Genomic DNA, 14886 nt, shown 5'->3' on the forward strand with positions numbered 1-14886 from the left:
TTACAAGTGTAGGTTCCATCATGTTAGCAAGTAGTTGATCTTACCTCTTTAATTACCACTTTGATATTTCCCACTTATTTTTATGGAAAGGTTCATTTTGGTCCATTCTGTCATGTGATGAACATGGAGTATGTCTCATCGTGTCCTAGTGAAGTGAGAAAAATTATTATACCTTTTTTCCCCATCCTATTCAGTTATGTGGTGATCCTTCTTGTAGCTTTGAATATATGAGGTCTTCTGTCAGAGTTCAGTAGGTATTCTGTGAGAACTGTTCCACATGTAGATGTATTTTTGATGTATTTGTAGGAGAGGGTGAGCTCTGTCCTTCTGTTCTGCCATCTTGAAGCCGTTCCCCTACCACTTCATTGACAGGAATAGTGGTGTCCTGCTTCGTGCAGTCATTTACACTTTGCATTCATCTCATGTAAACTGTACAGTTTATCATGTGAGGGAGATAAGAGCATTATCCCAGCTTCGAAGATGGGGAAACAGAAACATAGGTGAAGTGACCAGCCACAGATCACATTGCCAGTGGGTATCAGAGCCCAGTCTTAGATGCCTCAGATCTTCTGACTGTAGTTTTTGTTTTGTTTTCTTTTGTTTTGCATGAAGTCTCTATAGAAAATAAGAAAGTATCAAGTGATCTCTCTTATTGACTCTTGCAGCATTAATCTTGAATTTATTAAATTAATAAAGTGATGATTAGTTTGTTTACTTGAACTCTACCTGTTACTTAGCATTTAGAACTACTGGATGCATATCATTAAATTGGGATGCATTTAATTAGATATTTTCATCAGAGAAAACATGAAATGTGATTCTCATTCCATGAAATATTTGAAATAATTTTTCCCTGCTTTACAGTCCTTTTGAGTCACAGGAATTTGTTGAGGCATAGTTGCTAACATTTGTAATAAGTGTATCCTCCTTGGAACTTTTAATGTATTCTCTGATTCACACCTTATTTCTTATTTCACCTTATCAGAGTGTGCTTCCTCTCCATGCTCTGTCTTAGAGTAGGTATGCTTGCTCATCAGGAGCTGACAGACTTTTTCTGTAAAAGGCCAGAGAGTATTTTAGGCTTTGTGGGCCATGTGGATTCTGGAGGACTCTGGCAACTATTTAGCTCTGCTGTTGTAGCATGAGAAAAGCCATAGATAATACGTAAACAAATGGACATGGCTGTGTTCCAGTAAAACTTTATACAAATAGGCAGCTGGCTGAATTTGGCCCACAGGCCGTAGTTTGCCAGCCTCTACTCTATACTATTGTTGGAAGGATACAAAAACCCAGTGTGCTTCACTCCTTCAACTGAAATCTCCCTTCTGGGCTCTCGGTCTTCATAACATGAGTTAAGAAGCTTAAAATCTGATTTAACATGCATGGGTTTCATCAATTTTATTTTTGTAGAAAATGTGGTAAGTGAAACTGAGCTTAATATTACAGATTTTCAAAGTCCAATTTTTGGCCACTCCAAAAAGAAATGATCTAACTTTGAAAATGCTTACAAATTGCAGGAAAAAATTGTTATTGTGAAATGTGCCTAATGTTAATTTTAAAATCCTTTGATTTTACTTATGTTCTTTTTCTCAGCATCTTGTGACATGCAATTAGCAAAGATACTGTGTGTGGCCGTGGTATTGGAGGTTGGGGATACATAGGTCTAAGAGATGTTCTCATCCTTTGAGGGCACCCTTCATTCTTATTGGGAAGATAAGATATAGATTTTAAAGATGAAAATAAAAATTCCAATTTAATGATATGGATAAGGACTACTTTAAGAGTTCAGAGTTGGGACTTATCACTGGGGGCAAACTATGTGGTTGGGAAAGAATTATTGAGTCAGGCCTTGGAAATTAGAACAAGCAAAAAGATGATGTAAATATAAGCATGAAGGTGAATTGAAAATAAAAATGAAAAGGCAGACTTGATGGAATAGGAGGGTTTATATAGGGAAATAATGAGATAGGGCTGAAAGTGAGGGTTAAGGCAAGATTGGCCCTTGAACATTAGGCTGAGTTTGGAAATTATCAGCTAAAAAGTAAGGAATAAATGTAAATTTTAAACACTTAACGTTTTTCCTTTAAGTCCTTCGTGAAACTTCCAAGGATTTTAGCATGATGTACTTATTGTAGTTAGCATTTAGTAATAATTTCATTGTGTTTACTTCTTTTCCTGTCTGTCAGAGACTACAAACCTGTTCTTTCTATGTTATTTCTATCTCTGCTTATATAACATGAGTATGTTACATACCTCTTTTTCATTCATATATTGATTCAGCAAATGTGTACTGAATGCTTGTAATGTGATGGGTTCTATTCTAGTTGGAGTAAATAGATCAGAGAACACATTAGGCAAAAACCCCTCCTCTTAGAGAGCTTACATTTTCTTAGGGAGATGGTTAATACATAATAAATAAATAAAATGTATAGTATGACCAGTTGTAACAAGAAAAACTAAGCAGGGAGAGGTAATATGAATGTGTGGCAGAGTAGAGGCTGAAATTTTAGGTGTGGTGGCCAAGAAAGACCTTGTTGAAGAAGGTGACTCTCCATAAAGACCTAAAGGAAGTAAGAGATTTGGATGATGAGCAAGTAAGTGCAAAGGTACTGAGGTGGAAGTGTGCCTGGCATGTTTGAGAATATTGCTGGAGCAGAATGAATGAGGGATCTGGTAATAGAGTGAGATCATCTGTCCTTATTTGTGTCTCTTGTCTTGATGAAATTACTAATAGTGCCCACTTTCACTCCCAGTAGTGTCCTGGTTTGGATGGTAAGTTGTATGGTCTTCTGGCAATAGGAGGTGAGGTCAGAAAGGTGAGGGGGTTGGAGGCAGACCATGGAGAGCCAAGAAAAAAAGCTTTTGGAGGATTTTTGAGTACAGAGGTGATATGATTTGACTTAGGCTTCCCCAGGACCACTCTGTGTTGAGAATAGACTGGGAGCAAGGACTGAAGCAAGGAGCCTGTGGAAAATCTCTTCTGATCGCTTCAGTTTTCTCAGTGAAGTAGTAAGCAAGGGGCTGAGAATAAGGAGCAGGGAAGAGGTTGGAGGTTTGAGGAGAGAGGATGGTATGAATTCGTTGCCTGGGAGAGTGGGGAGTGGTGAACAGACTGGAGAAATAATAGTATGCAGGCCATGCACCATTAAGGGCCCATATAGGGTTTGTGACTATGAGTTTAAAGTAATATTAGTATGGTTGTGTGTGTTGGTTTTCTCATCCACAGGTATAAATTAGAGGTAGGCAAATCATTGGATTTAACTGGGGTTGTTGGGTGAGAGGGGTAAGTTGAGAGTGCATTTAGCAAGCAATCATGATTGACCATGGAGTTTATGCTGGCTGGTAAGGAGGGAAGCCAAGACAGGAAGAGAGTGAAGGTTAGTTTAAAAAAAAAAAAAAAAAAGTGGTAGGATTAATGGCTGAAAAGTCTTGGTGGGGTCAAATGATCATGGGAGTTTTGGGGTGTCGGAGGAAGAGAGAGACCGTAGTATATGACTGCAGCATCCAGGGGTAGTATAGTCTGATGAACTTCATTAAAGAAAAAAATGCTTATTAGCAAGTTTATCTAGTGTTCTGGGTTTATTTAAAATATTTTTACAATAATGTCTTTGAAGAAATTTTGGACTATTGAAGGGTTTAGAAGGTGAGTTCTTGTTCAGATCAGATGGAGCAGTACTTTCATATGTTAATTTTTAAAGTGAAGCTATATTTGAAGGTTTTAATTTCTAAACTGCATAAATTGGTTTGTATTTTGAAGTGTCATTGGAATCATTTCATGCATCCTATCCTGAACAGTATTTTGGTTGTGATTAGATTGTGAGCTCCTTGAGGTTAGGGGACTTGGCTAGGTTCCAACAAAAGCCAGTAATATATTTGTTTAAATTGAAGTGTATTGAGGCAGCAAGAAGGGTACGATCTGAGAATTTCTAAAATGTTTTCTTCTGTCCTTTTATTATGAAAAATTTCTAACATACAGAAAATGTTAATTAGTACAGTTATCATCATATATATACCCACCAACCAGATTCAACAGTTGTTTACATTTTTCTGCATTTTAAAAATCTCTTAATTATTTTGAACCACATACAAGTGAGTTCCAGACATCCTAAAACTTCACTTCTGAGCGTGCATCTCTTAAAAATAAGATATTCTCCTGTGTAGCCACAAGATTTCTCAGTCATTCTTGTAGAGCTGGAGTAATTAATAGTGCAGTGGCTCTATCACGTCTCACCTTTTGGCCTTGTGCACGTTACTTAATATCCCTGAGCTTCAGTTTCCATAGTTGCAGAGAACCTATCTCAGAGGGATATTATGAAGATGGAGTGTGTAAAGTTCTTAGAACCATACCAGGCACAATTTTCAGTTTATAAAGTGTTTTCTCATATGATACTCCATTGTGGTGCATACCACCACCACCAGCCCTTGTCACCAGAGTTGGAAACTTCTACCTTGCCTTCTCCATGTGTAGGTGTCAGCAAATCTTATATTTTCTACCTCCTGATACCTCTCAGATTTGTCCTATTCTTTGCATCAGCACTGCAGTATTTCTTGTCTGTCAACAATTCTTAGTCTCTCTTCATCTAGTTCCATCCCCACCTCCTCATCCTTTTCCTTACTGCCAAAGTTTATGTTCTCAAATGTAAATTTAATCATGTTAATCTCTTGTTTAAACTCTTTCCCCATCGCCTACAGTGCAAATCCCAATTTCTTAACGCTGACTTCCGTGTACCTTCTGTCTCTGTAGCCTTATCTCACTGGACATTTCCTCCCCTGCCTCCAGCCTCAGTCTTAACACACAGAAACACACGTGCCCCCAGACTGCAGCAAGCCATGTGTACTTCTCTGAATATACTCTGTGTTACACACCTCTGGTCCTTTGCTTAGTTGCCTTCCTGTATTTGGAATTCTACCCCTACCCCATGTCCTCTCTCTGTCTGGCAAATGCCTTTTATTCCCTGACCAAATACTTGTCTTCTAAGACTAGATGCAGGTACTTAACTTCTCTCGTCCCTGCTCTAGGTTGTAGTCTTCCAGCATGATGCCCATAACATTTAGGGGCAGTCATTTGCCTGCAAGTCTGCCTCATTCTACTAGATTAGAAAGTCCTTGAGGCCACATACTAGATTTCATCCTTTTTAATATCCCTAGTACCTAAAATGTTGCTCGTGCCAGGCACAAAATAAATGTAGATGTTGTGCCCACGTTTTATGGATTGAAAACCCCCCTAGGTTCAGAGAATAGGCATTATGTACCCAAAGTAGCAGAAGTAGTTAATGAGGCATATAGATCTTTAAGAGCCTGTTTCACTACTGTTTTCATCAAGTGTAATACTTCTCATAATTATAATCACTTGTTCAGTGATTCTGTTCATAGTCTATGGATTTAGAGCCCCCTAGAGGATGTTAGAATTTCCACATGGAATTCTATGAAGTCCTATGTGTTTTCTGTACACTGAATTAATAAGATTATACATGGATATGTATGTATGCCACCAATTTTAAAAAAATGTACACAGATACTTTTGTGACTAACTTAATAGTGAATTATCTTGGTGAAGTAGACATACTTACGCTTTTGAGAGGAAAGCAATGTGAAAGTCTTCATACAGGAGATTTGGAATAATAGCTTTGCATAGTTTGCTAGGGAATTGGTACAAGAAAAGGTACAAGAAAGTGTATTTTGAAAGCAGTTAAATTCAGGTAAGATGGTAATATCTGAAACTTTCCTAGTCATCAGTAGTTCATTAAAATAGAAGAAAGTTTAAAAAATTTTTAAATCAAACTGAATTAAAAATTATTGAATCCATTTCTTTAGATAAGGTGTCTTTAAATATATTTCCTTCTGCTACCATAATGTTAAATTCTTTTTTTGTCTTAGCACCAAAAATGTCTGTTTCATATATATGAACATGTTTTCATTGGCTCTCTAAACATTTTGAGAGTTCTGCAGTCTAGGTTGTCACCCCTTCCAGAATCTGAATTTACTACAAATTGTGTTTTATCAATTCCGAATAAATCCATTAAGGTCACTTATGTATCTGATTGGCCAGGACAACTTTTTTCCCCTAGCTTTATTGAAGTATAACTGACATATAACATTGTGAAAGTTTAAGGCATATAATGATTTGATACACATATATTACAAAATGTTTACCACAGTAAGGTTAGTTAACACATCCTTTACCTCATGTAATTATCATTTTCTTATTATTATTGTGAGAACATTTAAAGCTTTACTCTCATAGCAACTTTCAAGTGTATAGTCATAATGTTTAATTCTTAATGAGAAATATTTTTCTAACTTAATGACTGCTGTTTGGACACATCTATTCTGCTGTCTGGGCCACAAGCACTTCTATTGCTGATATCAAACATCTGTGGCCTGGTAGGCATTCTAGCTTCAAGGGTATAGCTTAAATAATGATGCTTTAAAATGTGCGCGCTATTTATATCAGTTTCTTTAGCTACTAGATAAACAAGAATATCTAGTGATTTCATTCATTCCTTTGGCAAATGTGTATTCAGCTCCTGCTGTGAACCAGGCCCTCTCCTCAGCCTTGAAATTACAGCTGTGAGTGAACAAAACAGACAAGACTTGGCCCTGGGGGCCTTTGCCTTTTAGAAGGGGAGCCATACTCTAAGCATGATGAACACGCATGTAATATAATGCTGGGTAGGGGCGAGTGCTCCTGAAAAAAAGGCCAGAAGAGGGAATAGGAAGTGATATTTTCTGTTTTAGAATGAGTTGTCTTAGAAGGCCTTTCTAAGTAGACATTTGAGCAGAGAGACTTGAATGAAGTAAAGGCAGTAGCGTTGCAAAGGTATCTGGAGGAATAGCCAGCCTCCCTGAGAGAGGGATCAGCAAATGCAGAGGCTCTGAGGAGGGGCATGCTTGATCTGTTCAAGCAAGGAGGTCAGTGTGTCTGGAGCTGTGTGAGCAAGGGTTAGGATGGTACCAGGTGAGGTTGGAGAAGTAGCCAGGGGTTGATGATGTGCGACCTTAAGATTTCATCCTGAGTGTAAAATAAGCCTTTGGACAGTTTCTAGTAGGGGAACAAAATGAATAAAGTGACTTAAGTTTAAAGGATACTCTATGCTATGTGGAGAACAGACTCTAGTAAAACAAGAAAGGAAGCAAGGAGATCAGTTAGAAGTGGTGTTTAGAGACCTTTGAGTGAAAGATGGTGATGACGGTGGTGAGAAAGTCAAATTTGAGATACTCTGAAGAAAGGATCAGCTGGCTGTGTTGATTGATTGCAGTACGCAAGACAGTAGTCAAGGAGAGCCCAGTGTTAATAAATAGTCATGGTCTTGAGGGATATATGCAAGGTGTTCACAGTGGCTGCCTCTGAGTCCTGGCCTAAGAGCTTTTCTTTTTTTTGTTTTGCTTATGTGTATTTACCAGTTTTTCTATACTTGAACCTGTAATGCTTCTATTATAAAAACATATATATATATGTGTGTGTATGTATATATATGGGAATATGTATATATGTGTGTGTGTATATATATATATATATATATTTTTTTTTTTTTAATTAGAGTTAACCATCGTACTAAATGTAGCCTAATTCTTAATGTGTTCTACCTCTTTTGATTTTTGGAAAACAATTTAAGTGACGTAAAATTTAATCTTTTTTCTTTTCACTCTTAGTGATCAGCCTTTGTACCTTTTCCACATTTGAAGATGGTGAAACTAGATATTCATACTCTGGCCCATCACCTCAAGCAGGAACGCTTATATGTAAACTCCGAGAAACAGCTCATTCAGAGGCTCAATGCAGATGTACTTAAGACAGCTGAAAAGCTGTATCGTACAGCATGGATCGCTAAGCAACAGAGAATTAATTTGGATCGGCTTATCATAACCAGGTAAAGAAAAGGTTTTGAGGTCTTAAGTTTTATGGACCTCCATAATTCTGCTTATAGTAGTTACATAATTGCTAACTGCAAATAAACAAATCTATTTCCAACAAAGTACATGGTTTAAGATAGTTTAAATCAGCATCTCAATGGTGAATCTTTGCTTATTTTGTTTATTAATTGTCCTATTAACCTAAGCACTGTAGAGAATTATAACTTAAACATTAATATTTTATACCACATCAGTTAATTTTATATTTTGGTATTATATAACATTTTATTATTGTAGAGAGTATATTATCTTGTGTTCTAGTTTTCTCCAAATATTAACATACACATTTTCGTGTCTTGCTGTTGTGTATCTACTTTACAGTTTTAGAAGCTTTGTTTTTCACTATTAATACCTCATTGTTCTGTTGTTCCAAGAAGCAGTTTTTAACTCTAGAAATAGTGGTGCTGTGGTGTACTGTTGAGAAAAGAAGCCAGACATAGAAGAGTACATCTTGTATGATTCCTTATATATAAAGTTCAAAAAGAGGCAGGACTAATCTTTGATGATAGAAATCAGAATAATGGTTACTTCTTGCTACTTTTCATTAAACCTGATTTAATGTGAGGAATTTGTCCTTTGTACTTTTTGGTTTTGACTTTCTTTACACATTCAGGTGCTGGTGATCTAAAAGATTTTAGCAGTTCCATGGGATCTCAGTGCTGGGGCTATAATCAACTCACATTTCCATGTTTCAGTATAGTATATGTGTTACATTATTATTGTTGTTAATTTTATTATTTTGCTTGTTTGCCCATTTTTAGTGCTGAAGCTTCCCCTGCTGAATGTTGCCAACATGCCAAGATTTTGGAGGATACACAGTTTGTTGATGGATATAAGCAATTGGGATTTCAGGAGACTGCTTATGGAGAGTTCTTGAGTCGATTAAGGGAAAATCCTCGTCTTATTGCCTCCTCTTTGGTTGCTGGAGAGAAACTTAATCAGGAGAACACACAAAGTGTTATTTACACAGTTTTTACCTCTCTCTATGGCAACTGCATTATGCAAGAAGATGAAAGCTACCTCCTTCAGGTTTTGAGATACTTGATTGAATTTGAACTTAAAGAAAGTGACAACCCCAGGCGACTTTTGAGGAGAGGAACTTGTGCCTTCAGCATCTTATTTAAACTTTTTTCTGAAGGACTGTTTTCTGCCAAACTTTTCCTCACAGCCACTTTACATGAGCCAATCATGCAGCTGCTTGTTGAAGATGAAGATCACCTGGAAACAGATCCAAACAAGCTAATTGAGAGGTTCTCCCCATCTCAACAGGAAAAACTCTTTGGAGAGAAAGGCTCAGATAGATTCAGGCAAAAGGTTCAAGAGATGGTGGATTCCAATGAAGCCAAACTAGTGGCTTTGGTGAACAAATTTATTGGTTATCTCAAGCAGAACACATACTGTTTTCCACATAGTTTGAGGTGGATCGTGTCACAGATGTACAAAACTCTCTCCTGTGTAGATAGACTGGAAATTGGGGAGGTCAGGGCAATGTGTACTGACCTCTTGTTGGCCTGCTTCATTTGTCCTGCAGTTGTCAATCCAGAACAGTATGGAATCATTTCTGATGCTCCTATTAATGAGGTGGCAAGATTTAATCTGATGCAGGTACGCTCTTGCTGTTATTAATGTGGCATTCCGTTTAAAATCAGTTGATTGGGCAGTAGGGTAGAACAGAAAATATGACGACATTATTCATATATTCTTACCATTCCTTTTCCCCAAACCGTCCTAAATATTTGTTTCTTACATTTTGTGTTAGTTTTTAAACGGAGTCCTCACACACTTGATGAATGAATAGTTGATTATATTTTCTAGAACAAGCCCACCGTCCCTTTCCCATGATTTCAAAATCCAGAATGATTGGGAAAAAAACCAGAATCCAGAATGATTGAAAACTGAGAGTGTCTTTTATACTTCATTTGGTAGCAAAACCTAATCTGAACCAACACGAGGCTGTTTATAATTGTTAGCTATTCCATTTCATGTTAGTAAATACTCATGTTTTCCTGCAGGAATGCTAATGTCTCATTATAGGACACCAACCTAAATACTGGACATATTACATGTATGCAGTAGCCACCCTTTCTGAAGTCTCCAAATTTTGAGATCTGAAACTCTTTTGGATCTAAGAGTTTCAGAAAGAGGATTTTTGCATCTATATTAGCACTTTTTCCCCTAATCATCTGAACTACTGAAATCATGTTATTTCTTAAGGGAATCCTTTCATCATATCAAATACTGTGAAGAAGAGACAGAGTTTATTTGAAATAGAATATATCTTATCTTTGGATGACTTTGTTAATGATAAGCTTTTTTCATGATCAGTTCTATCATGTTGGGGTGTTTAGAAACTATCTATATAGAAATCTCTGAAATAAAATATTAAATTTTTTATCATCTGTGAAATAACCACATTTATTCTTATGATAGTGTAGTTACAGTTTTATTTTTGTCCTTCCAGTAGAGATTGAATCACATCTTTTCAAAATGAATAAAAAGAGGGATTGTCCTAGACATGAAGAAGAAGATGCTGTATAATACTTTTCAGTGAAGTGTCTTTAGAGAGAGTGGGTTAACAGTTCACTTTCAGCAGTAAGGAACAGGCTCTGTGAATTCATGTTTAGTTTCAAAACAGCTTGTGTTCTGTAGGAATTGTTTGCTTTTAAGTGAAGGAAAAAAAGTTCTACCTTGAGTACTCTGAACTACAGGGAAAAGTAATTTCTAAACACATGAAAAAATACAGTATCAGAAGCAAAGGTTGCCTACCTCATTTCCTAGTGTTAATATAATATGCGTTAAAGCCAAAGCAAAATTCTGTATGTAGTCTTAGTAACTCAACTTAAATATAATAAAATATAGTAAAAGCTGACGTAGACAAGAAACACATTTTATTTGGTTTTTTTGGTTTTTTTTTTTTTTTTAAGTTTTGCTCCCCTCTACCCCTTAACAGAGGCACTGGGGATTGAACCCAGGACCTCGTGCACACCAAGCACATGCTCTACCACTGAGCTATACCTCCCACCCCTGGGATCCTATTTTATATTCCTGGTCAGATGGTGTGAATATTCTCATGAAACAGATTTTTTAATGGAATGGAAATGCTTTCTCAGCGAGGAATGTATATAAGTATCTACAGTGTGTCTTCTACCTCTGCTCTGGGTTGCAGGTTGGCCGCCTTTTGCAGCAGTTAGCAATGACTGGCTCTGAAGAGGGAGATCCCCGGACAAAGAGCAGCCTTGGAAAATTCGACAAAGTAAGAATGAATACTATGTCACGTGAAGTACTGTTTATAGAAGGTTCTGCTAAAGTATTAGTGAACCTAACTGTTCTCTTTATTAAATCTTGTCCCCAGTGATGTGTAAATTAAATACTCTTTTCAATAACTCTTGGTCTGGCTGTAGAGGATACAATGTTGGATCAGCAGCATTTAGAGGAGGATGTCATCAAAGATTACTGATTCTCATTATAGAGATGTTGAAGAGATGCCATTGTAATGAGAACTGAAGAGCTATTAAGATTATTTTATTTTTAAATATTGCTTTTTAAAAATTGTCAGTAAATCAAATCTATGAGTGTGTGAATCAGCAATAATTGTGCACCTTTCATAAATTAACATGACACTGTTTAGTTGGTTTAACTAAAAATTTAGTTGATCATATTTTGAATAGGCTGTACATTCAACCTAGATTAAAATTTAAAGGATATATAGTGAAATTTTCTTTCAACGTGTGATCACTAACCCTTGTTTCCTCCCCTAAAGTTTCTTGTTGTTGTCAGTATTTTGTGTCTCCATCAAGAAGGTTAAATGTATACAAGCACATTCCTAATACATTTTCCTAATTACAGGTGGTAGGATTGTGTGCACTGTTCTGCATCATGTTTTTTTCACATACCAGAATATCTTGCAGATTATTTTATATCAATTCATAGTTTAATTTTTTTAATGTTGAGTTTAAAATAATTTCCAAGAGGAAAAACTTTCTGCATGCTTGTCTACCATAATCAGAAATTTTGTTCCCTTATTTTAAAGAGGAAATGTTTCACTGTGATTTTTTTCCCCTATTTAAACAGAGCTGTGTTGCTGCTTTCCTTGATGTTGTGATTGGAGGCCGAGCAGTGGAGACCCCGCCAATGTCCTCCGTTAATCTTCTGGAAGGATTGAGTAGAACTGTGGTTTATATAACCTACAGTCAGCTTATTACTCTGGTAATGGCTTTATTCTTTAATAGGATTTCCTCAAAAGTCATTTATCTGAACATGGGCAGAGTCCTAGATGAGGACATTGTGTGAGAAATGTGTATTGTGTTTGAAAAATTGATTTCACAAGCTAATGGCCTTTTACTTTTGCCAGGTGAATTTTATGAAGAGTGTGATGTCTGGAGATCAACTGAGAGAAGATAGAATGGCTCTTGACAATTTATTGGCAAACCTACCCCAGGCGAAGCCAGGAAAAAGCAGCAGTTTGGAAATGACTCCCTACAATACTCCTCAGCTGTCTCCAGCAACCACGCCAGCAAATAAAAAGAATCGATTGCCTATCGGTAAAGAGAATTTCTTATATTGAGGCTTTCCCTTAAATTTAATATTTATTAGTCTTTGTTATTGCTTTGTGTATTGGAATATAGGTTTAAATAATTTGGTAAAGTCTCTTCGTTTTTCCTGATGGTAATTCAATTTTTGAAAATTGCACCAGATTAGTTGTTTTATCAGTAGGCTTTAGATTTATCTAGACATACTTTTCATAATTAATGGGGATCATGCCACTTGTATACTTTCTGTTTTTAGTGTCTCGGAAAATTTTGAAAATGAGATTTGTTATAAGTAGTCATCATTTGAATTATGCAGCCCTTGTTCTTTCCACAAAGTTCTAAATCATATAATAAAATAATTTTATTTTAGAAGTTTCTGTCAGTAAAGTTGAAAATATATAGTTATTATTTTTCCATTATTATCACTAATAGTTTTCTAATGACTGAGTTAAGGTCTTTGTTATTTTACAAAATTAAGGAAAAGTTTCATTTTATTTGGTCAAGTTCATTAAGAATTAGGAATTAAGCTTTCTTTCCTTAGTAAACATTTATTATCTACATATATTCACAAATTAATTGAGCATATACTATGTACCAGACACTTTCTAAATGTTGTTTCACATTTAATTCATGCAAAAAATCCACATAAAGAGTAGGTATAATCACTGTCTGGCAGGTAAGGCACTGTGTTCGACACTGGTGATACAAAGACCTAAGGGTCATGCCCTTACACTCAAGTTAGTTGCGGATAGTCTAGTAGGAGAGACCTTGGAAAAGACCAGCACCCTTCAGTGTACTGAGTGTCTAATGGAGATAGGCAAAGGGTGAGGGGAACACCTAACTTAACCATGTCGTGATGCTGTCAGGAGAAGATCCTGGGGCAAGTGAACCCTGTGCTTTCTCTTGAAGGATGAATGGAAGTTAGACAAAGTAAACAAGGCACGGAAGGAGTGTTTAGGCCAAGGGAGCAGAGGATTTTAGTGCCAAATTTTAAACGATAATGAGGAGCTCAGCAACAGTTAGTGAGCATGAATAGTAATTGTATTTTATACATTTGGAAGAATGGGATTTCATTTTTAAACGCTTATGAACTGATTTGTTAAGAACTGTCAATTTGTTAAAATTAATGTACCTTACATTTAACATAATATGGAATAATATAGTTAACAGAAATGTGGCATCATATTCTTCAAGACTTTGGCTTTCATCATCCCAAAATGTCAATTTTCAGAATTAAAAATAGAAAAAAAAAGAAATTTGACACTCAGTGATCTTTAATATTACAGGCTATTTGCACTTTTTTAATATGAAGAGATAAATGATTTTTGGTAAACCAGAGATTTTCTTTTTTTTTCCATGATTCACTCATGTACATTAGTTCTTTCATTTCTTGTCATCCAGAAGTGCCATTAAATATGGGTCTAATGGGAAGTAAATTTCAGATGTTTGCCCGGCATTATTCTGTATAGTCATGTGACCAGGTCATTGAACTTCATTTTTTAAAAAATGTGTCCATTATTCAGAGGGTTGATTTTCTTTTTGTTTAATGCTTTCGCATCCCAGGACAACAGTTAGCAGCCATCACTGCCTGGGATTCCTCAGCCACCAATCTTACTGCTCATATCACTCTAGTAACCCCATTTGGTGGGTAATAGGCTGTTCTTCCTTATATATCTTATATTTTAGAAATGGTTTATGAAATTGTGTTCCACGTGCATGTTGCTTTTGCTTTATGTAAATTGCTACATGAATTTTGATTACTTGCATTTTTATAAATTGTAAAGTTTGTCACCTAAGATTCATGTAGTTCATAAAATTGTATTTAAGTTTACAATTTAAGAGAGGACAGTGAGGGTCAGCAAAAATGTTAAGTGAACCTGTTTAGACTTTTGGAAGTTGATGTACTTTGATTTTGAAAGTAAGAGTGGTTGATAAACACATCTACAGCATTGTGGAGAGAAAATGATTGTTTATATTTCTGTCTTCAGATAGGTCTGCTTTCACTCAAACTGAAGTTGAAAGACTTGTTACTATTGAGTGTTTTTGCTTTATGTCTGTGCCTTTGATTATTTTGCACTGAAAGAGAATTTCTGTTTAGTATTCTGGTTGTGTTGAATTTTATTGTCCTCACAGAAGACTAATAGTCATAGAGAAGTTGTCACAAACTATCTAAATCTTTTAGTTTCCAAAAGTTCTTATAAGATGCATAGGATGGAGTACTTTAAAAAAAGGTATTACTTATGTACTTACAGGTAGGAAAAAACACCCCCAAATAATTAGATCCTTTATTGGTTTAGATTGTTCCCATAAAGCAGAAAGGAAACTTATGTTCAAACACAGGGCATCTTCTCTTCTGCATCTTTGAATGAGGTTAATACATTTCAGGAAAAGCAGTGTGTTTTCAAGAACTGATTCTGGTTTTGTCAGCAGTTGCCTAATTAAT

General features: G+C 36.0%; 1 protein-coding gene and 1 non-coding gene across 7 annotated transcripts in view; one reads left to right on the plus strand and one right to left on the minus strand.

The window, feature by feature from the left end:
- GAPVD1 (GTPase activating protein and VPS9 domains 1) overlaps nucleotides 1-14886 on the plus strand; it is a 61444-nt gene that overhangs the window by 11805 nt on the left and 34753 nt on the right. For all 6 annotated transcript variants that reach the window (XM_031450455.2, XM_031450456.2, XM_031450458.2 and 3 more), the window contains exons 2-6: nucleotides 7654-7871; nucleotides 8676-9519; nucleotides 11081-11167; nucleotides 11986-12120; nucleotides 12266-12455. In XM_031450455.2, the coding sequence (XP_031306315.1) occupies nucleotides 7687-7871; nucleotides 8676-9519; nucleotides 11081-11167; nucleotides 11986-12120; nucleotides 12266-12455 (1441 nt within the window). In that variant the 5' untranslated portion in view covers nucleotides 7654-7686. The remainder of the gene's footprint in view (nucleotides 1-7653; nucleotides 7872-8675; nucleotides 9520-11080; nucleotides 11168-11985; nucleotides 12121-12265; nucleotides 12456-14886) is intronic.
- Nucleotides 10862-10933, minus strand: TRNAT-GGU (transfer RNA threonine (anticodon GGU)). The gene has a single exon. It is a non-coding gene; the product is annotated as a tRNA-Thr (tRNA).

This window comes from Camelus dromedarius, chromosome 10, assembly GCF_036321535.1.
Source record: "Camelus dromedarius isolate mCamDro1 chromosome 10, mCamDro1.pat, whole genome shotgun sequence".
NCBI classification, from domain to species: Eukaryota; Metazoa; Chordata; class Mammalia; order Artiodactyla; family Camelidae; genus Camelus; species Camelus dromedarius.